The 24,252-nt window shown below is 29.2% G+C and overlaps 3 protein-coding genes and 1 non-coding gene across 4 annotated transcripts; 2 read left to right on the forward strand and 2 right to left on the reverse strand.

Moving 5' to 3' along the window:
- On the forward strand, positions 1–136 carry LOC114170960 (small nucleolar RNA snoR83). The gene has a single exon (XR_003601310.1). It is a non-coding gene; the product is annotated as a small nucleolar RNA snoR83 (small nucleolar RNA).
- Positions 137–1,929: 1,793 nt separating this feature from the next.
- On the reverse strand, positions 1,930–6,268 carry DGL1 (dolichyl-diphosphooligosaccharide-protein glycosyltransferase 48kDa subunit family protein). The gene is made up of 13 exons (XM_028055450.2): positions 5,937–6,268; positions 5,624–5,760; positions 4,880–5,005; positions 4,608–4,661; positions 4,394–4,507; positions 3,965–4,020; positions 3,831–3,872; positions 3,554–3,629; positions 3,364–3,435; positions 3,135–3,260; positions 2,940–3,044; positions 2,453–2,536; positions 1,930–2,109 (listed from the first exon to the last, which is right to left on the reverse strand). The coding sequence occupies exons 1-13, from the start codon at positions 6,202–6,204 to the stop codon at positions 2,062–2,064; spliced, it is 1,308 nt and encodes a 435-aa protein (XP_027911251.1). The 5' UTR covers positions 6,205–6,268; the 3' UTR covers positions 1,930–2,061.
- Positions 6,269–7,461: 1,193 nt separating this feature from the next.
- On the reverse strand, positions 7,462–9,225 carry LOC114168298 (putative NAD(P)H dehydrogenase (quinone) FQR1-like 2). The gene is made up of 2 exons (XM_028053054.2): positions 8,294–9,225; positions 7,462–7,927 (listed from the first exon to the last, which is right to left on the reverse strand). Exons 1-2 carry the CDS (start codon positions 8,857–8,859, stop codon positions 7,702–7,704), a joined length of 792 nt encoding a protein of 263 aa, XP_027908855.1. The 5' UTR covers positions 8,860–9,225; the 3' UTR covers positions 7,462–7,701.
- Positions 9,226–19,836: 10,611 nt separating this feature from the next.
- Positions 19,837–22,110, forward strand: LOC114170414 (uncharacterized). The gene is made up of 4 exons (XM_085668580.1): positions 19,837–20,118; positions 20,900–20,977; positions 21,441–21,566; positions 21,788–22,110. Exons 2-4 carry the CDS (start codon positions 20,966–20,968, stop codon positions 21,893–21,895), a joined length of 246 nt encoding a protein of 81 aa, XP_085524706.1. The 5' UTR covers positions 19,837–20,118; positions 20,900–20,965; the 3' UTR covers positions 21,896–22,110.
- Positions 22,111–24,252: the final 2,142 nt, after the last annotated feature.

Genomic DNA, 24,252 nt, shown 5'->3' on the forward strand with positions numbered 1-24,252 from the left:
ATCCCAGATAAGCTTCAGTGTGAAGTGCTTATTCTGATTCATGGGAGGCCCAAATTGAATCTTGGAAGTTTCGCTGATAAATGCCTATTTCTGATTCTTACATCAAGGCGTTTACTAGTAACTTTACCATATACTTTCCACTCAAATCATTCACATTCAAATACTATTATTCATCATTTCAATTACACACTTTTCTTAAACTTTTTAATAAACTATTTCAGAGTTTTTAAATTAGATTTTCTAAATTGCAGTGTTTAAGAAATAGTTGATGATTTTTTTTGAATAAGTGCATAGGATCAAATGACAGATTCTTATTTTCTACATAAAGTTGTGTTTCTTACCACTTTCAATATACCTTTTTGTTTAGTTATATAATTGTTGTTCATAGACTTAGATGAAGTATTAGACTGAGATATCTGGTTTTAATTGGAACAGATGGCTAGGGAGCTTTATTCTTGATGGAAGAAATATAAAGTTATGTTTGGAAAAATTAATTCAAGAAAAGTAATAAATATTGTTCTTTCATAAAATACTTATAATTTTATTCTCGATGGAAGAAATATAAAGTTATGTTTGGAAAAATTAATTCAAGATAAGTAATAAATATTTTTCTTACATAAAATACTATGTAACATGTGATACTAAAGCATAAATTGAAGTTATTTTTTTATTTTATAATAAAAGATTAAAGCATAAATTGAAGTTATCAAAAGTTATTTTCAATATTAGTTTATATTAAGTGAATACTTATTTTTTAAAATTATAATAAATAAATAACTTGTATAAGGAAAGATCTATCTCCTTATTATTGTAATTTTAGGTAAGGTTATTGGTAATGTCTCTCTGGAACTTTAAACTACACCAGTTTTCATACATTAGAATATATTAAATTTAAAAATATTTTAATTTTATCAAAATTTGTTTATTTTGAATGCTCAAAACCCTCAATTTCAATCTGGATCCATTTCTTTCTAGCACTGCTTCTCATAAAATAAGTGTTTTTTTGCTTATTACTATTATTTTGTTCTGTTTTAGTTTCTTCACTTTTGGGAAAAAAATTCTTATATATTCTTTTTAAATTTAAAATACATCTATAATAATTTTTTCTTATTACATACCCTTATGTGTAATATTTTTTAAATATTTTACTCATTCATTTATCATAATAAATGACAAGAAATAATAACATAACTATTTATTACAAGAAAACATGAAAAAAAAAATCTTTGACCATAAATGACATGAAAAGAAAATACAAATTTCTTTTAAATTTGGAAGCTTTTTTTCAACTACAAAGAATGTTGGCAACACGACCTTTTAACACTTTTAATTAGTTATTATCATCTCTCAACATTAAGCAAATGATGAAAAAAAAAATTGAAGTATAAATTAAATTGAAAACTTTTTGCACCCCACGTAATCTCTTTTTTTTTGCATCACATTGGAAGAGTGACCAAAGAAATATAGTAGTCACTAGATAAATCACCCCGAGATTAATTACAGATCAAATTTAAGTCGACCCCATCTTGATTCAAATTCAAATATATCAAATCTTAAATCATGACTACAACATGGCCCCGCAAAAAATCCATTATAAGCATGAAAAAATAAACCAGATACCTTACTACTTTTTCAAATATGGATTTATTTAAATTTTTTTCCCTAGTGCTACTATGACCTGTGTATAACTCATATTTCCACCTTTACTATGTTAATTACTCCAAGTAACCATTGTCCACAAAATCCATAAACTTAACTTGGTTATAACATCCTTTCAAACAGTGTAAACAACGATTATTTTAAAGCTAATCCTTAGATCTCATATAAAAGATGGCTAGACAAATAGGCCAATCTTTACAGTTAAATATCACGAATGATGCTTACTGTAAAATAAAAACAGTATGATGTTAGAATGCAAGGCCCGTAGGATTTAAGAAAGTAACGCATCTATCATAAATTAGAAACCATACGTTTATATCATTGCCTAATCAAAATTTTCGATCTCAAAATAGGTCCAAGCCCGTACTACAGACTACAGTATCTTCAACCAAAGCTTCACATCTACTTGTTGTATAGATGAACGGCAGTGAAGACGAAGAAACCTGCCATCTGGAACAAAATCAAAAGGTTTCATTACCTAAAAGCCATTTAGAGATAGAACAGAACATGCATAGGCATAATGACAACTTCACAACTGAAAATTACAAAGGGACATTAACAGAAGGGCTAACCATATTTCACCAGAACTGTTTCTAAAAGCAGTTCAGTCATTAGAAGAAAAAGGTAAACTCTCCTATTTCTATTTTGAAGGGAATTATTAGGTGGTTTAGACCGAACCACCTCAGTTACTACACAAACTTCAAGTTAAAGTTAGCTGATTATTGAACTATATTTCCCAATTTGTAGATTAACTTAATCCAACGAGAAGAAATAATAGGAGAGAGATCCTTACCATCGAAAATGCTGCTCCATAATAGGGATAAGCTGCTGGTATAAATCTTTCATATTCATTGTGTCTGAAGGGACGAACAGGAATCTACATGGAAAATTCAACATTCTTTATAAACACTGTTTACATGACTGTTTATTATAATGTATTTACTCCAGCGAAGAAGTTTCACAACTGATGCCAAAGATTAGCATTCAAACTGATTTAGTAGGAAGGAACTCTAATTTGGCAATTAATTCTGAAATACGACTGCTTGAACTGTATACGCTAGGAAAAACTACGTACCATAAAGGTAACTTTAATTAGATAGTCATTAGAAAGAGATATTCTTAAACACACAAAGGTGCAGGTGTTACTGTGTTTGTAAAGTTTTTATATATGGAGGCATGCAAAGATGTAAAACACAAGTGAATCTAAATGATGCAGAAAAGGGGGTTTTGGTAAAATGGCTTAGAAATACAAAAGAATAATTTAGAGCACCAGCAATTACCTGCTTTGATAGAGATAAGCTTGTATATCCTAGTTTTTCGTACTCAACTTTAAATTGGAAAACACCATAGACATCTGGAACCTTAAATGATGTGAAATAACGGCCCTGAAAGAGATCAGACAATCCAGTGAACTTTACATAAGGGTTTATCAGAGAAAAATATAAGAGTGTGGCCATTAGGAAATTTAGAAGCACCTTCCCATTAGTCGATAAAGTCTTCAAGACATAGGGGCTCATCATGTAAAATTGCACTTGAACATCATCAGCTACGTAAGGCTCCCAAGATGTCCCAGACCACTCGAAAATTTCAACAGAGAATTCCTTTACAACAAGATTGGACAAATGAGTGGTGGCAACAGAAAGAAATGTAATAATTTGAGAAACCATGACGAACAATATATCAAAATTGGAACATTTTAATCACCAAATCATCATTGATCCTATAGATGGATGGTTCACTAGATTCCCCAACTTTGTGATGTTGCAACTGCAATGCCTATATATCAAAACATGAAACGTAAACATATTAATTAGTAATGATGCTAAATGAAATGTCAAATATCAAATAAATGAACAATGACAATAAAATTGTCTTCTAGATTTTTGTTTCTTACCTTGAGGTGACCTCTTTCATGGAAAACCCATTTGCTAAGTTCAGTGAAGAACTGCTCATTACCTGACTTTTCATGTCTGTTATTCCAAAAACAAAAAAGAGTTAGCAAGTATTTCTTAGCAGAAATGTCTGTTATTTTTTTTTTTCATGTCTGCTCATTATGCAATATCGCTGATAGAAACCATATATTGGTCATATTAAGAGAGAAGGCAGCTAGTAAAGCAGTGAAAATTGACAGAAAACAGAGAGTAAGAAAAGGCTTAAAATTCTTTACTCACTTGGTTGGACTCCCAGCCTTCTGCACACCTGACCTGAAAAATCTGCAGAAGTTCCAGTTTACAGAAAAATGAGCTTCAGATCTTACATATTAGTAAGTACAAAACAACCCTGATAGACTAGTGAGCTTCCCTACCGGTTGCTGAACATGCTTAATGAGCCAGATACCAATATCCGGGCATTATTTCTTGCCTACCATAAAGAAAAAGAACAGAATATGTGAGTAATTACTGCATGGATTCCCAATTAAAGTCCACAAAACATGCAACGAAGAGCAAAATGTTTTCAGCACATTTAATGAAACAGGTTATTTTATTCTGTAAACCTAACAACGGATATTTTGAAACTACCTTGTTGTGTATAACTACTGTAAATTGTACTACCAAAAGGGTAATAGCAATTAAAGGAATGAAAATAACATCAAGAATCAGGCCTTGCTTGTGTTTTTCAAATCCATAAGAGCTAGGGTATGTTAAAAGACAACCAGAAATAAACAAATGAGGGTAGTAAATAACACACACACACACACACACAAGAAATAAAAGTGGAGGATGAAATAATATACCTGTATAACTGAAACTAAAGAGATCGAAGATCCAGTGAGTGATGGAGGACTTGTCAGTTTAGATTTAGGGTTAGCAGAAAAGGCTGAAGGAGATGCAGAGAGAGCTTTCAACACCTGGATTGAAACACAAGAAAAAGTGTAACCAAACTAAATGTAAACTTATAAATGCAATATGGCTAATGCCAACATGTGAACCGTGATAAATAAATATTACCAGCCTATTGGTAGGATTTAGTGAATGCCCAATCCCTTGGAAAAGTATTGGAGCCTGTCATATGTAGTGAGAAAATTCAGAAAAGAACACTGCAGTGTGCAAGAAGCATTTGCCAGTAACATACAAACCTCACCCCATTCAGAAAAAGGACAAAAACGGCAAAGGAAAAAAAAAACACGAACTTTATGACCACAAACAATAGTGCAAACATAAGTGCTTCAGACATTCATCGTGCAGAACAGAGTTCTTAACAAATTTAACAATTCACTTGCCTCAATCTTTTTGCTTCCCAATATCACGTCAGACTTGATAAAATCATCACTAGCAATCAATGTATGATCCCCTTCAGTAGCAGATGCTGCATATCCAGAATGATCCACAACCATGGCAGCCGGATCCTAGAAAAAATACAGAAGCAAAGTGTAGGGCTTCAAAGTTTAATGCGCCAACATAACATACAAATAACACCTAAGGAAATTACAGCACCATTAGTAGCAATTCAGGCCCAACTGGTCAAGGTACATGAGTGGGGAGTGAGGCTACTGATCTTACTGAGGATCAGAGGCCTAAGAGAACGACTATGCGCCCTCATGGTTGAGATGGTTTGTTCATTAATTCATGCATTGTAATTTTTTTATTTTCTCCTATTTCATTATGTTTGTTATTTTGATATTCTGTCAGAAACCGTTATGTTTGTGTGAGTGAAGTTTGGCATATATGTTAATGGATGGTAAGAAGGTTGCAGGCAAAGAATATTTAGAAAATCTATTACTCTCCCACTCCTTTCTAGAGGTTCCTCCAGGCCTCGAACTCAGAAAATTTCTTCTTAATTTCGTTTTGGATTTCCATTCTTATCGTTTGAGTTGAAAATACCAAAATAAACACACAAATAACAACAACTAAGCAAATATAAGGAACGTAGTACAGCACAGGAATGGAACACGACAACCACACTGGAAGGAAAACCATGTACAAAAAATCAATTCAGCTAATAAAATCAAATTGATTGCAAGCACCTCGTCGAAGTCCACTCCACACTCGGTGGCGATTTCCCTGATTAAATCAGATGCATTGGTATCAGCAGCAACAATCAAATCATGACCCGAATCAACAAAATCCAAAATTGCTGCAGCGTCAACGGATCCTCCAAAACCTATTAAAAACCTTCGTTTCAGCTAGCTAAACATAAAAACTTCGAAACAAGACAAGACAAAAACCCGCACATCCTCGAGACCCACTTGCAAAATGGCAACACAAATCAAGATCTCAAAGGCTTTCAGAAAAAAATGAAAACTCATTGCAAGGAGGGGTGCGGAGTGGAAAACTCACGTTCAACGGTGGGGGAAAATAGAATTAGGGCATCGTAGAGATACTGGCCGTATCTCTGAAGCGCAATTTTGGGGTCATCGGCAAGGTGGAAATGGAGATCGAAGCCTCGAGATTTGAGGGAGTTGAAGAAGAGAGAGTGTGAGGATTTGACGGCGAAGTCATCGAGTAAAACGAGAACGCGCCGATCTGAGGGTCGCTCTGGGGTGAAGGAAGTGCAGAGAAGAGGAATGAAAGCGAGGAAGAGGAAGATGAAGATGAGCTTCGACATTGCTACCAACAACACTGCCACACCTCTCTCTACTGCGAGTCAATCTCAGACTTTCACAGGGTCCTCTTCTTCTACGCTATCTTTCACAAATTACCTTTCTCAGCCCCTTAATTAATCAAAATTATCATTTTCCCCATTTTAATGGACTCGGGCCGCTACAGCCAAATTCTGCCTCCACCCCCATAACTTTCTTCCTGCACTCCCATATAAGGAAAACTCTACGGTCTGAAAATGGGAACCACCCACCTGCATTGTACACGTGCTGGAATTGAGAAAACCATCTTTTTCGTTTTTAAATTATTAATATATATATATATATATATATAATTTTATTTATCTATATATTTCTATATATAAAAGATGTTATTTTTTATAATTATTTTTTTGTTTTATTTTTATCTCATAATATTTGGTCCTTAAAAAAATTATTATTTGCTATTTAATAATTTTGTATAGTCTTCCTATTTAAGAAAACTGTATTATATTTTTCATCTTCTAAAGCATCATTTCTACAAAATTATTTCCTTCTCAAAATTTTATATTAGTGTAATTGAACTGGAGACAAATCAACCCAATTTCTATTAATATATTATTAAAACATTATATATATATATAAAATGTTGACATTTTTTTCATCAAAATACAAACAAATTATTTACGTAATCATTTAATTGTTTATTAGAATAATGTTTCTTTTTACTTTATAATATATGCAAATATTTAATTTTTTCCGGTAAGATGGGTAGTTGATCCGACTTGATAAATCACTTAACAAAATGTGTTGGTTAATTCATATTTTAAATAAGTTGCGATTTTTAATTTCGATTTGACTATAAGTTAGATCAATGAACCATTTTGACCCGCTTAAAAAAAGAAGTTAAAAAGTAAAAAATAAATTATTTTATTTTTAAAATTGTGCGGATTATACAAAAATGAATTTCTGCTTTCTAAATAATAAAAAATATACTTTTGTTTTTCTTTGAAAAACTCAATTCTTTGAAAAACTCGATTCTTTGAAAAAAAAAAATACTTTCTCTAATATCTAGCATATTAGAGAGCCTTTCAATGATTAGTCAATAACCAGTTTCACACCATTTCTTGTTTGAATCCATTAAGTCACCAATTCCTATATACCAATCGCAACATAGATTTTGAATGTCACATCCTATTCCTCCATTTTTCATGGAATTAATTGGAGCACTTTCTGCAATTCGTTAAAACATGTACCCTCTATTTCTGAAAAAAAGACATCGACAATTTCTGAATCCCCACCAAGAATAATACCTCAATTACAAATGTATCAAACATAACAGAATCACGAACATCAAGTTTACAATGTGTACAATTCATGAATATCAGAGACAATGTGTTAAAAAAACATCAGAAACTATGTTGTTCTTAACATCTGTCTTGTGACAATTAATCTTGTAGAAACAAACAATAAACACAACAATTGAAAACCCTCTTAACACTGAATGAGAAATTGAAAAGCCAAGTTCAGTGGCTTAACTTCTTGACTATTGTGGCCATGTGTTTTCCTTGATACTCTGCAAGGTCATGTTCTGTTTGACTAGCTTGCCTTGAGCCATCGCCAGCAAAAACTCCAGCTCCATATGGAGACCCACCTCTGATTGAGTCCATTTCGAACATTCCAGCACCAAAGGTGTAACCAATAGGAACATAGAGCATTCCATGGTGGACTAACTGTGTGATTGCTGTCCAACTATAATAATAGTCATAAAAAGCCATGTTACTCATTGTTCTTCTGTCTCCCAATCATTATGCTCACCATTTACAACATTATGTCACCATTCAAATACCAACAGTGCTACATTACTATAATTGCTAGTTATTGCACACAACCTATTCGACCAATTGTCTCTAAGAGAGACATCAACATTTTCAAACAAGGTTTGTTAAATTCAAAGCAATCCAAAAATTGTTTACTATTTATGCATTTTCAAACAAGATTTGTACTCACTTATATATTGCAGCTGATTATTTATATATTGTAAATTGAATTTATTTCTAGTCGGATATGAAATTTCTAACAATGATGGATGAAAATAAAGGGTTTTTTTTTTCTTACGCTGTGGTTTCTTGACCTCCACCCTGTGTGCCAGTGCTGACAAAGAAGCCTGCAGGCACCCCTGCCAGTTTCTGCTCTCTCCACAACTGACCTGTTGAATCGAAAAACGCTTTCATCTGTGCTGCCATGCTTCCATACCTTGTTGGAAATCCAAAGAGCAAGCCATCAGCCTCCACCAAGTTTTCAGCAGATATGAGTGGCACCGTTTCATCTTTCTCAGGTGCCTTCATGAGTTGCAAAACCTCCTCAGGAAGTGTCTCCAGCACACGGTACAACACCCCTTCAACTCCTTCAATTGAATCAACCCCTTTCTTCAAGGACCTTGCCAATGACTCCACATGACCATAAGTTGAGTAGAACACAATGAAAACTTTCAGCTTTTTCACTGCTTCAGGTGTTGCTGTTGCTGTTGTTACTGTTGTTACTGTTGCTGTTGCTGGATCCTCTTGGTTTGTGCTAATTGGATCATTTGCTGGGATTGGACTTTCAACACTAACTGGATCTCTCTCTGATACAGAAACTGGTGCCTTTGTCTTGCTTGGAAAGCAACCACCTCCTTTCCCCATTGAAATTCAAGTCTGTGAGAATACTGTCAAATATATGAAATTTCTGAAGTTTGTGAAGTATAAGGCCACTCTTGTTTTACTTGCCAAACAAGATACAGAGACAGAAATTGGAAGAAGAAGAAGAAGAAGAAGAAAGAAACAGATAGAATGGAATAAAATGTTGGTTAAGTTTGCATCATAGGCCTGCCTAAACTGCAATAAGAAAACAAAAAGAAAAGAGCAGAAAAAGGAAGAGAGAAAACGTGTAACGTGAAGAAGATTGGATTTGACTTTACCTATGAATTATAAATTGGCTATTGGCTGGCATGCTACTTCTTGAATTATTAAGTCAATTATCAGTTTTCAAGTAATTGTAAAAGGGTATAATTAATTTACCAAATAATCGGAAGATCTGATAAAAAAAGTTTAAACACTGTTTTTTCTGGTTTATTTGTTGGTGAAAGAGTGCAGTGTGGCATCTTAAGAAAATTATATAGCAGCCTAATTAGACAAAATTGCAAAGAATCAAATGACATGTGTGGACTCAAAAGAGATTAGTTGAAGCCTCTAAGAACATATTAGTAAATGAAAACTTCGTTTTCATTGACAGTGTCAAAGTGCTGTTTCTTAAGGATAATATTTCTTTTTTAGTGGCCAGAAGGTAGAAACTGAAACTCTGATTATTCTTTTCCTTGACAGATAGCAATTAATTTCTATGATAATAATATATTAGTTTCCTCAATGATGTGTAACAAGCCATTATTTTTAAGCAATTATTAGTAAGTTCTACCTAACTCAGATTATTCCTTACACAAATGCAAGTGCACAAGCTTTCAAATTTCAAGTCAACAAAGACTTCATTTTTTCAAATATCATCATCATTTTCAAACATAATTCGGAGTAACTTATCCAAACTTTCACGCATATACTTGAAATCAGTTTAGTAATTTTACATTGTTCTTTTTGTGTGTTTAACCCATTTTGGTGTTAAATTCCCTCTAAGATTGTGACAAATGTTTCCACAAAAAAATGGCTTCATACCTTCACAACTAAGTGACAAGTATGACTTTTGTTGCAGCTTGCATTTGATGTTACATGAATAATGATTTCTAAAACGCAATGATTAATAATTCAGATTCCATAACTAGATTATGTTCATAACCGGTTTTAGCTCCTTTAAGAGAAGAAATTTAGAAGAAAAAAATAATCTTAAATGATTTATGATCACTGTGTGACATTAATGTCATATTTTTTATGAATAGGAAGTTTCATAACCTAGGATAATCAGAACTAGGTTGAATATGCTTTTTAATAATATTAGGATGATTTTTTTTGTCTCACTGATTTAAATATTCTTAATTTTGTTTGATTTTAGTATACATTAATATGATTTTTTTTTTCAAATTGATAACAACAACTCCTCAATAATACTAATAACAACAAATGACACTTTAGTAATCAAAATTTTGTTGACGAAGATGACACATAACATATATACAATAAATATCATGTAACATTATTATAATATTGTCATCATGAATTTAATAGCAACAACTACATTAACTCTCTTTTTTTATATAAAAATAAGATTAAATTAAAGATTCAAAATAATGCGACGAGATTGGCAAAATTATTATAATACTACAAAAAAAAAGTCCATTTAATCTTAAAACTACTAGTTATCTTTCTAACTTTTTTTTTTTTTTATGATTTTGGTATTAAAATGTGATGTGTTATAATTGTTAACCAATTTTGTTTATTTCGTTGTTTCGTCTTTTGTTCATCAACCCAATAGTGAGTTGGTCAATTCTTTTTATTTTATTCAAAATTTCTTCCTAATTTTCTATCAAACAATAATTCGACACCACTCTTAAATCGTTTTCCTCTAAAAGAAACAAGGACTTTATGTGGGTTCACCTCTTAATTTAAAGGTTGAGATACCATTTTATCATAATGCATCAAAGTAAACTCTTTAATTTAATATAATACTTTTATTAATTTTTATCTTCTGCATGTTCTTTAATCATTAAGATTAACAAATAAATTATTTATAACAATTTTTGAAAGTTTCAGAACTATAATTAAAATTCTTAAATAATAATGAATTTTAATAACAATTATAATAACAAATTTAAATACCAATTTAAAAAAAAATTATTGATCACTAAAATAATCATTATTATAAATAAAAAATTATAATTCATCGTTAAATTGTTCATTAATTAACTAGAAACTAATTTATAAACTAATTCATTTTGTAGCTAAAATCTTAGTAGCTAATATTTAAAAACCAATTTATAAACTAATTTTTTTTGGTAGTCGAAATCGTGTACCTAAATTTTAAAGATAAAATATATATTTTTTATTTATAACAGTGAATATTTTAGTAATCCATAATTTTTTTTATTTTATAAATTAATATTTAAATTGATTATTATAATAATTAATAATTTTTTATCACTAAAATTAATTATTAATAGAAGATTTTCTTATAGTGTTGGTTAAATTGTATTATATAAAAAAAGTGAAAAATGAGAGTTTCTCGTCAGGTCAAACAAGGGGAAAACATGAATTAGAAATAGTTATGTGCAAATGTTTATCAATACATTTAATTTCATAGCTTTAACTATATACTTCTAGTTATAATAAAGTTAAATTTGATTCTTATATGTAATTTTTTTTTCTTTTATTGAATATCACTTTACTTATCAATTCCTACATGCCTATATGAAAATTATCATACGTTATTTGATATGGTGATTTCTTGTAAAAACAAATGATTTAATCACATATTGTTCTTGATTTTGATATTCGTACAAAGATATTTTATTAATATTATGCTTTCAATAATCAGTATCGAAACTACTATATATTTCTTATATGAATATGAAATATTTTTGTGTAAATTAGAGAAAAGGAAAAAGTATTGGATCTTTCTTCCTGTACCTCCAAACTTTCTTTAAATTCCTATAAAACTCTTTGACCATTTAATAAACTCCACAGATACCACACTCTCAAAATTATGTAGACTTTTAAAAGTCAAAATGTATCACCAGAAGTCGACTTCCGGAAATTAGAAATCATCACCGAAAATCGACTTCCGGAAGTCAAAAATATTACCGAGACTTCCGGAAGTCAAAAGACATTACGGAAGTTGACTTCCGTATATAAAAAATATTATATATTTTATTTAATTTAATTTTTTAAAATACGTATACAAAATTATAGAACATTTAAATTTTTAAAAAAATTACTTTAAAAAATAAAAAAATAAATAATAAAATTACTAAATAAAAAATTGAAAAACAAGATTGAAAAATAATTTAAATTCAAATAATAAAACTTTAAATAATTTAAAATATGATATATATATATATATAAAGTTTTATTATTTTAATTTAAATTATTTTTTAATTTAATTTTTACTTTTACTTATTTTATTGATATTATTATAATTATTTTATTTATATATTTCATGTATATTATTTTATATTTTATTTGAATTTTTTAATTTTGTTTAAAATATAAATATTTAATTTTAATCAAATTTTAATTTTTTTAATTATATATATTTTTTTATTTTTAAATTTAAATTTATTTTTATATAATTTATTAAAAATGTAATAAAAATACAAAAGAACTATAAAAATGATATTTAAAATAACATATATAAATAATATATAAATAATCAAATTTAAAATAAAAAAAATACGAATATTCTTGAAAATCGAATTCCAGTGACATATAATTTATTTTAAATTTGATTACTTATATATTATTTATATTTGTTATTTTAAATATATTTCTTTTAATTCTTTTTAATTTTTATTAAATTTTTAATAAATTATATAAAAATAAATTTAAATTTAAAAATATAAACATGGTAGTGCATTTAAAAATCATGGGGTTGCAGAAGCAAAACCCAATCAAGATATATACATGTGCCCATTTCACATTACCACTGATGTGGCCACATGAATGAGATGAAGAAAACTTCCATTGACCTAGAATATTAAGTTCATTAAGTAATTATTTAAAGTTTTATATTAAATATTTAATTATAGTTTAAATAAAGATCGAATGAACCATAAATAAGTGGTGGTATAAGATTATATAAAGAATACTTTTAATTTAAATGTGGTTTAATTCTAAATTTATTTTATTGTTTATATTTTGTTTATTATTACTAAGATTATGCAATTTAAATTTGTGTATACATATAAGAGTTTTGTTAAAGATTTTATGAAGAGCTCTTATAGTTACTCATTTTAAGTGTTTTAAGAAAAAAAAAAGTTTATATTTACTTTTCAAACTTAAAATAATATTAAATGAGTATAAAAATTAAATTTCATGAAAATTAGTTTCAACAAATAATAGACATGATCATACTTTGTTAAGTGTAAAAATTCAATAAAACTATATATAGTTGATATTGAATATTTAACAATACAAATTCTTTTAAATTTTAATTATAATTGCTCTGAATTTAGAATGATCACTATTGTATCTCTTTGCAAGAGTAGAAATATTTTATAAGAGACTTAAAAAATGAAAAAACAGAAGAAAATTTTATTCAAATCAAGTTAATAAAAAGAATTCGCTCAAGCGATACATTTTTACTTTAGCGAAAAATTCATTCATTAACATTTTTATCTCATGTTAATGATTTCAATTTGTTCTCAAATGTTTAGAGGAATTTATTACTCATATTTAATTGATTTAAATTGAGGTTGAAAAACAAATGTTAAATATGATATTGAATCACATCATCCAAAATATTTAAATGCTCGGAATAGATACGAGTGTGTTGGATTAAATTTTGAGCTTAACATGAAAATTTTAGTATAATGATCTGAGAAATCAGATGTTATGATTAAATTCTTAGATCTTCTAGATTAACTAGATTTAGATAATTGATTAATTGCTTTAGATAATTTTTAAAATTTTATTATAAATATTTTTTACTAAAGATACTTATTTTAGTTTAAAAATAATTAATTTAAGAAAAAAATGAATGAAACAGTTAAATTTAATAAAACAGTTAAAAAAAGTCAAACAATTGTTTTAATTTAAACAAACACTTATTTATTAAAGAGCAAAATTGAAAATAGAAATATGTAAAAAAAAATTGGAATGTCCCTTAGAGTAAGTATAGATAAATCTTAAATATTTCTTGCTTTGCAAAGGTTAAAATTATAGTTATTATTATCTAAAAAAATATTATCCTTTAATCTAAAATATATTTGTTTAAAGTTTTAAGCCTACTCTGATACTTTTTTTTTCCAACAAATAATCACTGTTCTAATTAGAAAGGAAAACAACTGACTAGGACATATACAATTTTAAGTTAAATAATAAATATTTTATTAAGAATTATTAAAAGCAGAATAAAATATTTTAAACAAATTAAATTTATCATCTTTACCTATATATTTATACTTATATAATGAAATTTATTTTTTAGTGTCTATATTTATTTTTCAAAATTATCCTTTAAATATTTTTTTAAAATTAAAATAATCATTTTATCAATTTTATTTTTTAAATTATTATTTCTTTATATTTATTTGACATTTCTTAAACTTAATATTTTTTTAATTATATAACTACTTACAAAATAAATAAAAATTATTATTTTTTATTATTATAGAAAAATGATTATAATTATGATCATGTCTTTTCACTAGTTTAAAATAATTTAAATTATAATATATTATCCGTTGTTCTATTTTTCATTAAATAGTCATTGTATTATGCAATTAAAGAAATAAAAGAAATTATCAGAAAGAAGATAAAGTATTTAATGCTTATTAAATACTTAACATTTATTGTATTTAATGTTATTGGAAAAAAATATTTATTGCGACGTTTTCCTTTTTATTGTAGTTTAAGAATGAAGTCGAATTTTAACAAGCATACAAAAACTTATTATTTTACCGGTTTTGAAAACACATTCAGTTATATCTATATGGATAGGGAGGTATATATATCACAGTGCAAATCTGAAAAGTAAATATCAAAATACAAATTCAACAAGTTTTTCAAATTTCTTTATACTCCTACAGTTCAAAAGTTTCATAAAGGAAGTAAATTATTTATTTCCTTAAATATGAATGTTCATACACTTTGGTGGGAACCAAAATAAGACATGCCTACCAATCTTTACAAACAGCGATAAAATACACCAATGTTGTGCATTAAATGTGATGATATATATATAAAATAATAATAATAATAATAATCTATAACGATATATAAACAAATATTTTCTTTTATATTTATATTTTGTTATTTCAATTTTATTTTTAATTATTATTTTAAAAATTAATTATTTTATAAATAATTTATCTTTAATTATTATTTTAACTTTTTTTCTTAAAAATTACTTTAATTTTTTTTTATTTACATATTTTATTTTTCTAATTTTATATTTAATAATTATTTTAAAAATTATATTATATATTTTTTGTTTCAACTCAAATTTTTATAAAAATTAAAAATACGAACACAAATACGGCGTCAGTATTTTCGTTAGCAATGATAATAATAATAATGTAACGTATCTTGTGTGAATATAAGAAGAAACATGCATAATCAATAGACAACAACACTTCATAAAGTTTCGTAAGCACTTGCATTGGCGCCACACACACACAGGTTTGTTCTCTTCTTTTTCTCTCTGATTTTTGATGCAGACACAGGACATTTTATTCATATTGGTTTAAACATGAAATCTGTTTTCAACGTTCTTCTTTCAGTTATGTTTTCTGGATGTTAGTTTTGGTTTATCATTTGTGTTTCATGTCCTCATAGCTGATAAACCAAAATAAAAACAGAAATACTCAAAGCAAATTGTGTAAACTGAATTTCTGTTTGTGGTGAAATTTGTGATACTTCTTCTAATTGGACTGGCTTAGGATGTTGAAAGATCTTTTCCTTTTATTCTTAAACTGTGTAAACTCGGTTTTTGGTGAAATTTCTGCTTGTACAATATTCATTGTTGTGGGTTGACGGGATTCACTTAAGATGTTGAAAGATATTTGTGTTCTTCTTAAACGTGCCTTGTTAATCCAGTATTTTCCTCTACATCAAATGGTTTTTTTGAAAGTTCCATATAAGGATCTTTTAAAATATATAAAGATATGTAAATTTCACCGTAAAAATCAATTTTATAAAATTTAGTTACACTTTTAAAGTTTATTTTTTTAACATAGTTTTAGAATTATAATTTAGAGTTTATCTTAACAAAATTTATTCTCAGTTAAAGTATTACTAGACTTTGATTGGATCATCCATTAATGTAAGCATGACAATGTGGGTCGATTCGGTCCGTTTAGACCCACCCCACGTTTGGTCCACCCGCAGTGAAAATGTGGGCTAAAAAGTTTGTCCACCTTGCATAAGTTTTGGCTCACTTTCTTTTTTCTTAAATTTTTATGATAAAGCTTCTAAAGATTTTCATTATATTTGTACTTGTATATTAGATGATAAATTGATAATTCAACATTTTCATCATATTTGTACTTTTACTTTAACGTAAACGATATATTATTCAAATTTTAGCACATTCAAAAATATATAACACTTATTTTTTTCACTCATACAAAAGTTTGGAACGTTCATACAAAAATTGTTTAGAAGAAAAGTAACCAATATAAAAAATGCAAGTTTTCTTTTTTTATGTCAGCAGGTTCAATATCTCGATCCGTTTTTGTTTCTCTTCCGGACCGCCAAGTCCGCATTGTCACCCTACGTTAATGTCCAGCACACTTATCCATTGATATCTAATTCACACTCGAGATGATTTACTATTCTCAAGTGTTCAGAATAAATTAAAAACACAGCATAAGTTTGGATCGTTAACCACAGATTAGTCACTTTGAATTTTATCACTTCTATTTCAATGATAGGATCTATGAAGAGCACTAATGCGGGCGATTGATAAACCCCACACATGCACCATTTAAGCTAGTCAGATTAATCCTATAAGTTTCACCAAGAGAAACAAATGCAAAGAAAATCAATGATTTTGTTCTCAAATAATATATTGTATTCAAAGCAAGTTTCGAATAAACGGTCACCTTTATCTCTTGTTCAATGCATTTGATCTAAAAGCAATTTGTTCATTAAATCAGATACTGAGTTCATTCCTGATCATCATGAAGGAGAAAAACAAGACAGTTGCCAAGCCTGATGACAGAAGTTTTTCTCCTATGAATGTAAGCAAACATCATATTTACCATCTCTACTGAATTCTTGTTTCTGCAATCTTCTCACACCATGATATACACATTCTCTTGTTTGAATCTAATTCTCTTTCTCTAACAGGAAATACCAAACCTTCCCAAAAGCCGAACTCCTTGGTCTACTTCTCAGGTATCAGTGTTTCATTCTTTTTGAGACATTTTATACTTATTCTCATTGGAAACAAACACTTTGACACACTCATAATTTTTAATTAGGCTTCCGCTTTTCGTAATTTTGGGTCCACTCCAACTTCCGGTTTAACTCCATCCAGTCCTCGCTTTTATTCCCCACGGTTCGGAAGTCAGGTAGTGATATATGTATTCATGCATATTATAATTGGAGCTTCTCGTACCAGCGAGATTTGTGTTTGTTGGACATATAGTTTCACCTGTTATCAGACTACCTATTAATGTCTAGTCTCATGCACGTGATGTATATACCTTAACGTGAAGGAGTGTATTGGACCAAAATAACACTTGTTTTCTTCTTATATCTTGTTTGATCCAGATGTGGAATAGGCCAGTTCAATATGGTTCTCTCCATCAAAGTAGTTCGTTCTCCAATTACCCTATGATGGCAGCAAGGGTAACTATAATTCCTCAGTCATTTGATAGGTTTATAACTTCCATGATGAATGTGTTTGAATATTCACAATTTTGCAGGTTGGTCAGAGTTCTCTATCAGCTTCTGCTGAAAACAACATGCGTTTCAGGAACCATTCTTACAAGATCTCACAACCAACAAGTAACGTAGCTCCCAAAGCCAAAGAAAATGAAAGAAGGCCTTCAATCCAAGGAACCAACATGAAAGGATCAACAAGGAGGTACGTTTGTTCTGCTGGTGAATATCACCATTGCATTTTTTTCAACAGTAATTTTCAAATTGTTTGTGCACAGTGTGACTATTGAAAGCAAGGAAACAACTGTTACATGCAATGATAATAAGAATAACGGTGGATCAACAAAGGTGCATATACATTGCAATGTAAGAAGAATTAGAGAAAATGAATTTCTTTTGATAATACTTTTCAGAAAGTGTTACGGTTGCTCCATTGAATTCTTATTGATGTCTGCTATTTCCTGCTGAACTGTTTGACAGAAAAATAACAACACAAAAGAACAAAGAAAAAGAAAGGCAGAGCATACATCACCCAAGATCTCAAGCATAAAGAGAATAAATGAGGTCACATAGTTTAAATTTTTTACATTGAACAGTACTGTATATTTTCTGCACGATATATTTTAGAGTATTTTCACTGTGTTTGAATATTACAATCAGATATAGAATATGATTCAACATTGTCACTGTTTATATTTAGAACTCGTAAAGACCAGTAATTTAATAAAACATTAAAATAAAAACATGTTAATGTTTTAGTTCAAGATGCTTATAATATTTGGTCCTTTCAGCTGCTGGATATTTCTTCAACTAAGCAACAACACTCCAGGACGATGCCTGGAACTGGTATGTTTGAAGTTAATCAATTTGTCATTTAATTATGAAGAAAATTCAAGTTTGATGAACTGAGATTTGATCAGTGTGGGAGATGCCAAGAATGCTGATGATGAAAATACAAATATTGAAACAGGTAACTTTGAAGCAAATCCAAGTGATCTGAATCAGAACTTGCGTATAAAAGCATCTTCCGCTAAACCTCGACTTGAAGAGGTACTAAACTTTTCTTAGTTTATATGTCACATGTTGAGGTTAACCTTTATATTAGGAAATCGAAACAAGGTTCTGAATGAATGCCTAATATAAAGGCAAAATAAATTTAATAGACCTGGTACACAATTTAAACGGCATTTTAAAACATCATCGACATATTAAAAAAAGAAATTATGTAGTTAGATTAAAAAATTATATCTATTTTTTTAAAGTTTAGAACAAAAATATATGAAAACGAAAGAAAATAATGAATTCTAATTTCACGTCTAAGTTTAGGATTAAATACATATTTAACCTAGAAAAGAATAACATGGAATAACTCATTTTTTTCCAATAATAGATATATATCATAAATTCGTTAAAATCTAAAAAGTTCTTTTTAATATTCTTCCAGAAAGAAAAAAATTTCACACACAACGTTTGTAATGTTACTGGAAATATGTACTTACCAATTCAACTGTACTGAATCAAAAAGCAGAATTTAATTATCGTGTTAAACTACCATTAGTTTACAATTGCATGATATGATGGTCCGAAGTTACAGTGATTCACCTCATTGATGTCTTCCATATTTAAGTTTATTAAATTCCTTTATAGCTACACCATTTATATGGTCTGGTTTATTCAAGTATCATCAAATCTACATGCCACCCAGTGTGGCTTATTGCAGGGGGAATATTATGATTTTCTGATTGCATATGTTTATACTTTCTAAACTTGCGTTCAATTTTGCACTGGCTTTACTTTTTCTACATCAATTCCTTGTCAATTAAGGTCATTCTGATGAAAAAAATACCACCATTATTGTTATCGTGATGTGTGCTATAGTGAACATGAATTTCTTTGATAAGTACTTGCCAATGGTTTGTGCTTTTAATTCTTAGGGATACCTACTTACTTTAACAGGAAAGCGATGATACAAAAGAACAAAGAAAAAGGAAGGTGATGAATAAATCATGTAAGAGACCAAAGGTGAAGATGATGAAGGTATACATGCATATTTATTGTACAGTAGATATACACTGGCTGTCACCTTCACAGTTCATAATGCTTATTAGCATGATTCCTTTCAGTTGAAGGATATCTTTTCAGCTAAGCAAGAACAATCCAGTGTGACAACCAGAAATGGTATGTTCTGAGTTCATCAATTTGTGATTTGATGTATAAAAGAAGAAAAATCACTGTCTTATGATCTATGAGATTTGATCAGGGGGAGGTGGAAACAATGTGACTAGTATTGGAAATTGTAATTCTGTTCAACACAAAGCAAATATTGGGTCGAATCATTTTGAAGCAAATCCAACTGAGAGGAACAGGAACTTGAGTGCAAAACTATCTGCCACTAATCCTAAACTTGCAAATGAGGTACTGAATTTTTGAGGGTTATATTATGTCACATATTATCTTTCTGGTTAACTTTCTATGTTAGAGAAGGGAACTTGATCTTAATGAATTCAAAAGATAAAGGGAAAGTGAAATTAATAGGTAGTATTACCTTGGAAGGAAATTTATATGTACCAATTTAACTGTGTACAAAAGGAGAATTTAATTATGATATTCAACTATCAATGGTTTAATATTGGTGTTATAATGGCCCAAAGATACATTGCATGGATTCACCTCGTTGATTTCTTTCATGTTTAAATGTGTTAAATATGCTTATACCTACACCATCTACATGATTTGGTTTATTTAATGTTGGAAAAAATCATCACCAATTAAAAACATTATCGTCTTTATTCCTAAAAATCACCCTATTAATAGATAAATAAAATTAATATAAAGAACACAAGAATATAATGTGAAAACTCCAAATACAAAGAAAATGAAAGAAAGTCTTCAATCCGAGGAACACTAGCTCAAAGTATCTTTGACTTGGAACAAGGAATATTTTAGACTTAGAGTCCATTATATAGTCATTAACATTTACCCCTAACTTATTTTAAACGATGTGGGACTTTTCATCAACCCAAAATTTAAATATAAGTATCATCAAATCTACATACCACCATGTATGGCTTGTTGGAGGGGCTTCTGCAGTATTATCTTTACTAATTCTTTGCTAAATACATGTCATAGTTATAGTTTTGCTTTTAATCATTACTCATGTCCACTATTTCCAATTGGTCTGCATTTACTTTGACAGGAAAGTGATGATGCAAAAGAACAAAGAAGAAAGCAATCAGAGGAGGAATCAGCTAAGCGATCAAGGATGAAGATGAAGGTACCCAACATATTTATCATATGCTATATTGATTATACAAAAATAAAGATATACAAATTTGTAGAGTACATGAGGTGACAAGACAATGATAAATGCACTTGAATTTTCTGGCATAAATTTGCACATGACATCTTTCCCGTCAGGATCGAGTCCTTACCACTAAACTAAAAGTTGTAGTCATTAATCAGGGCGCAACTCTTTTTTACTTAAGAGTGTAACAATCCAAACGTCACGATTCGATTGTGATCTGATCCACTTAATCTCTGTCACAGGACAATTGATACCTTGTATTCTAGAAATTTAAACTTGAACATGAATACACTAACAAGGGAAAACATAAAATAGAAATACATCCAAATTGATTATGAAATTTTGGAAAACTGATCTTTGAGCACTTTCGTATACCCTTCCACTCTTATCTAGTCCTAGTGTTTTCTATAACTTTTGTGTTTCATCTTGGCAGATGGAATGTGAAAGGCTACATGCTTCCATTAAAAATCTATATGCCAAAAATGCTGCACTCAGAAAAGAGCTTCATGACCGTATGGATGAGTGTGATAAGATGATAGAAGATAACGATTCCTTACTGGTATGCCATCTGAATCCTTATTTATCAAGCTATTTTCCTGTTACCATAGATTTTTAAGTTCAATGACTAAGTACATTCTTTCTTTGAAGCAATTTGAAGAGATTTAGCTAATTATATAGAAACATAGTAAAACATAAACATAATTTACCTAAACCAGGAAACGTGATACTGATACACCACAAACTTCAGCATCTGATGTGATGTGTTATATATGGATACAGGATGAACTCAATGAGATGTTTGGTAAAGAAAAAGTAATGGAAGGTTTGAATATGAAGTCTGCTGAATCAGATGCTGATGATGATGATCAAAACTCTAATGACAGATGAGGATTCAAATTTCAACTTATCTAAACTAAGATCTATCATTTTCACATTACAAGCCATAATTGCCTTTCCTTGTAGACATCACTAAAGCTTTTATCTGTTAGCTTTCAAAACTTTTACATTATGGTCCTACTCTTAAGGTAATGGTTGGCATTTTCCTTAATTTCATAGTAGTATCCAATTTTTTTGGTTTCACATTGAGATTATTCTTTTAGGATGACATTTTGAGACTTTGTTATGAAGTTTTGTGATTGTGTTTTTCTCCTCCAAGCTGCTTTTTTTTACAAGTAATAGAGAATAAATAAGAGGACAAAACTTAGATTTAGTACTTAATACTGTTTGTGTTTTTTTCCAATCAAAGTAAATGTTATTATGTAATAAATATTTGTATTAAAATATTTAAAAAAATATCAGGATGATAGTTTAATTAAATAACATTATTGAAGATACTATCCTTAAGTTTTCTAACTTTTTTTCCCTTGACTATATTCATAGTTTCCATTATTGTATATAAGTAGCATTTGACTATTTTTGAAAGGGGTATTTTTGTAGCATTTGTTGACATATTTCTCTTGACATGCTTTTTATATAGCTAAAATTTATTAAAAAAATACAAAAAATTATTAGTAGACTCATTGAATAAGAGTTATACTTTTATGTTTTATAACACATTTTAATAAATAAAAATATTTTTAAAAAATATGTGAGAGATTGTGTTTCTAACATTTCAGTTTTCGAATCGACAGGAGGAAAATATCTTGGTCACTTTAAGTCTGAGATTAATGTTAACCAGTACTTTGCCAACTAGAACTCTCGTAAAAAAATTATTCATTTTAATGCAAATCTTCTAAATTTCTGAAGACGTGTTTATGATAAATAAAATCTATACATGAATAGGAGAAAGTAATTAATATCTTAAAAACATTATTTAATGAAATAGAAATCCTTATCATCGAATTCATTTAATTTTTTAAATAGTTTGTTTAGATTGATTAATTAAAATTAAAGAGTCTAATGTGGATGAGTCAACCCGTAGGCCTAGGCCTCCAAGAAAAAGTGCAGGATGGATAGAGTATTTTAGTTCGTTGACTGCTTCGCTTAATGTGGGCCAGTAATTGGTGAGCCTGCATTAATTAAACTTTTAAAATATGGTGACACCAATACAATATATCGTGTGTGTTTCTTATAAGAAAGTTATCCACTAGAGTTTTTTCTCTAGTCTATCCAAATACAACTTTATTGTTTGTGTTTCTTCTCTTGTTTTATCATTTTTATTTTCAACATACATATACTTAAAAATTAGGAATTCTATAATTTGAATATTACTTATTTTTTTAGAAATAGGCTTACAGAAATTTTTTATTTTTACTAATTTAATTAAATAAAAATAAGGTTACTAAAATCTTACACTTTGGTGAAAAAAATACAAAATAAATATTTTATCATGCGGGTCGCGAACTGGCCCGCAAACCTGCATGCCAAAAATTATGTGAGACGAGCTAAAGAAATTAGCTTGCATTTTTTATGTAAGACGGGATGGGCCAGCTCGACCCACTTTATGCTGCCCAAATGTGGGGCGAGCCAAAACAGGGTGACCCGACTCGCATTGTCATCCCTAATTGAAATATCTTATAATTCAATTTTTTTGTTTGAATAAAGGAATTTAATTTTTATTTTAAAATAAACTCAATTCTATAGGGGTGGCAAAACCGTTTAGCCACGAACCCGTTTTGGCCCACCTCACCCTTAGCCCGCCAAAAGCAAGTCGAGTTAGATTGATCCACCACTATAAAACAGGCTAGGAATTGCAACCCACCCCGCCACAGGTGAGCTGACGAGTTGGCCCGTCACTTTTTTTTTATAAAATTTTACTATTATTTATTTATAAAATTTGTTTGTATATGTACTTATAAATGAATATTTAAAGCATATTTGATCATATAAGTATTTTCTAAGTTTTTAGTTAGATCAAATAATATTTTTAATTAGATTAATTAAAATAATTAATACCATTTATATGTTAACTTACTTTATTATAACTAATAATTGGAACTTAGTTTGTAAGTGTTAATGATTTAAATTATAATAGTATTGCATATCTACATCTTTACAAAAATATAATATAGATTTAATCTTTTTAATTATTTTTAATTTAAAAAATAAAAGTAAGCCAGGGGCGGGCTAGGCAAACGGGCCCACCTCGTTTTGGTGGGTTGGTGGGCTGGGTCGTTTGGCTCAACCCACTTTGCCACTCATACAATTATATCCTTGAGCCTGAGCTAAATTAGCTCGACCTTTGATCTGAGACGACTTGTCTCAACTCACGAAGATTCGACCTGAGCAATTATGCTTGACCTTCG

Source organism: Vigna unguiculata, chromosome 11, assembly GCF_037176805.1.
Source record: "Vigna unguiculata cultivar grain cowpea cultivar isolate G323 ecotype 2 chromosome 11, ASM3717680v1, whole genome shotgun sequence".
NCBI lineage: Eukaryota > Viridiplantae > Streptophyta > Magnoliopsida > Fabales > Fabaceae > Vigna > Vigna unguiculata.

What these genes read in the sequence shown, in the direction of transcription:
- LOC114170414 (XM_085668580.1), top strand. An exon ending in AAGATAACGATTCCTTACTG is followed by an intron (nt 21,567 to 21,787) that starts GTATGCCATCTG and finishes ATATGGATACAG; the next exon opens with GATGAACTCAATGAGATGTT.
- LOC114168298 (XM_028053054.2), bottom strand. Translation starts at nt 8,859, where the DNA reads ATGGGGAAAGGAGGTGGTTGCTTTCCAAGCAAGACAAAGGCACCAGTT. An exon ending in GGAGGTCAAGAAACCACAGC is followed by an intron (nt 7,928 to 8,293) that starts GTAAGAAAAAAA and finishes CTATTATTATAG; the next exon opens with TTGGACAGCAATCACACAGT.
- DGL1 (XM_028055450.2), bottom strand. Translation starts at nt 6,204, where the DNA reads ATGTCGAAGCTCATCTTCATCTTCCTCTTCCTCGCTTTCATTCCTCTT. An exon ending in ATTTTCCCCCACCGTTGAAC is followed by an intron (nt 5,761 to 5,936) that starts GTGAGTTTTCCA and finishes GGTTTTTAATAG; the next exon opens with GTTTTGGAGGATCCGTTGAC. An exon ending in ATGAAAGAGGTCACCTCAAG is followed by an intron (nt 3,436 to 3,553) that starts GTAAGAAACAAA and finishes TTTGATATATAG; the next exon opens with GCATTGCAGTTGCAACATCA.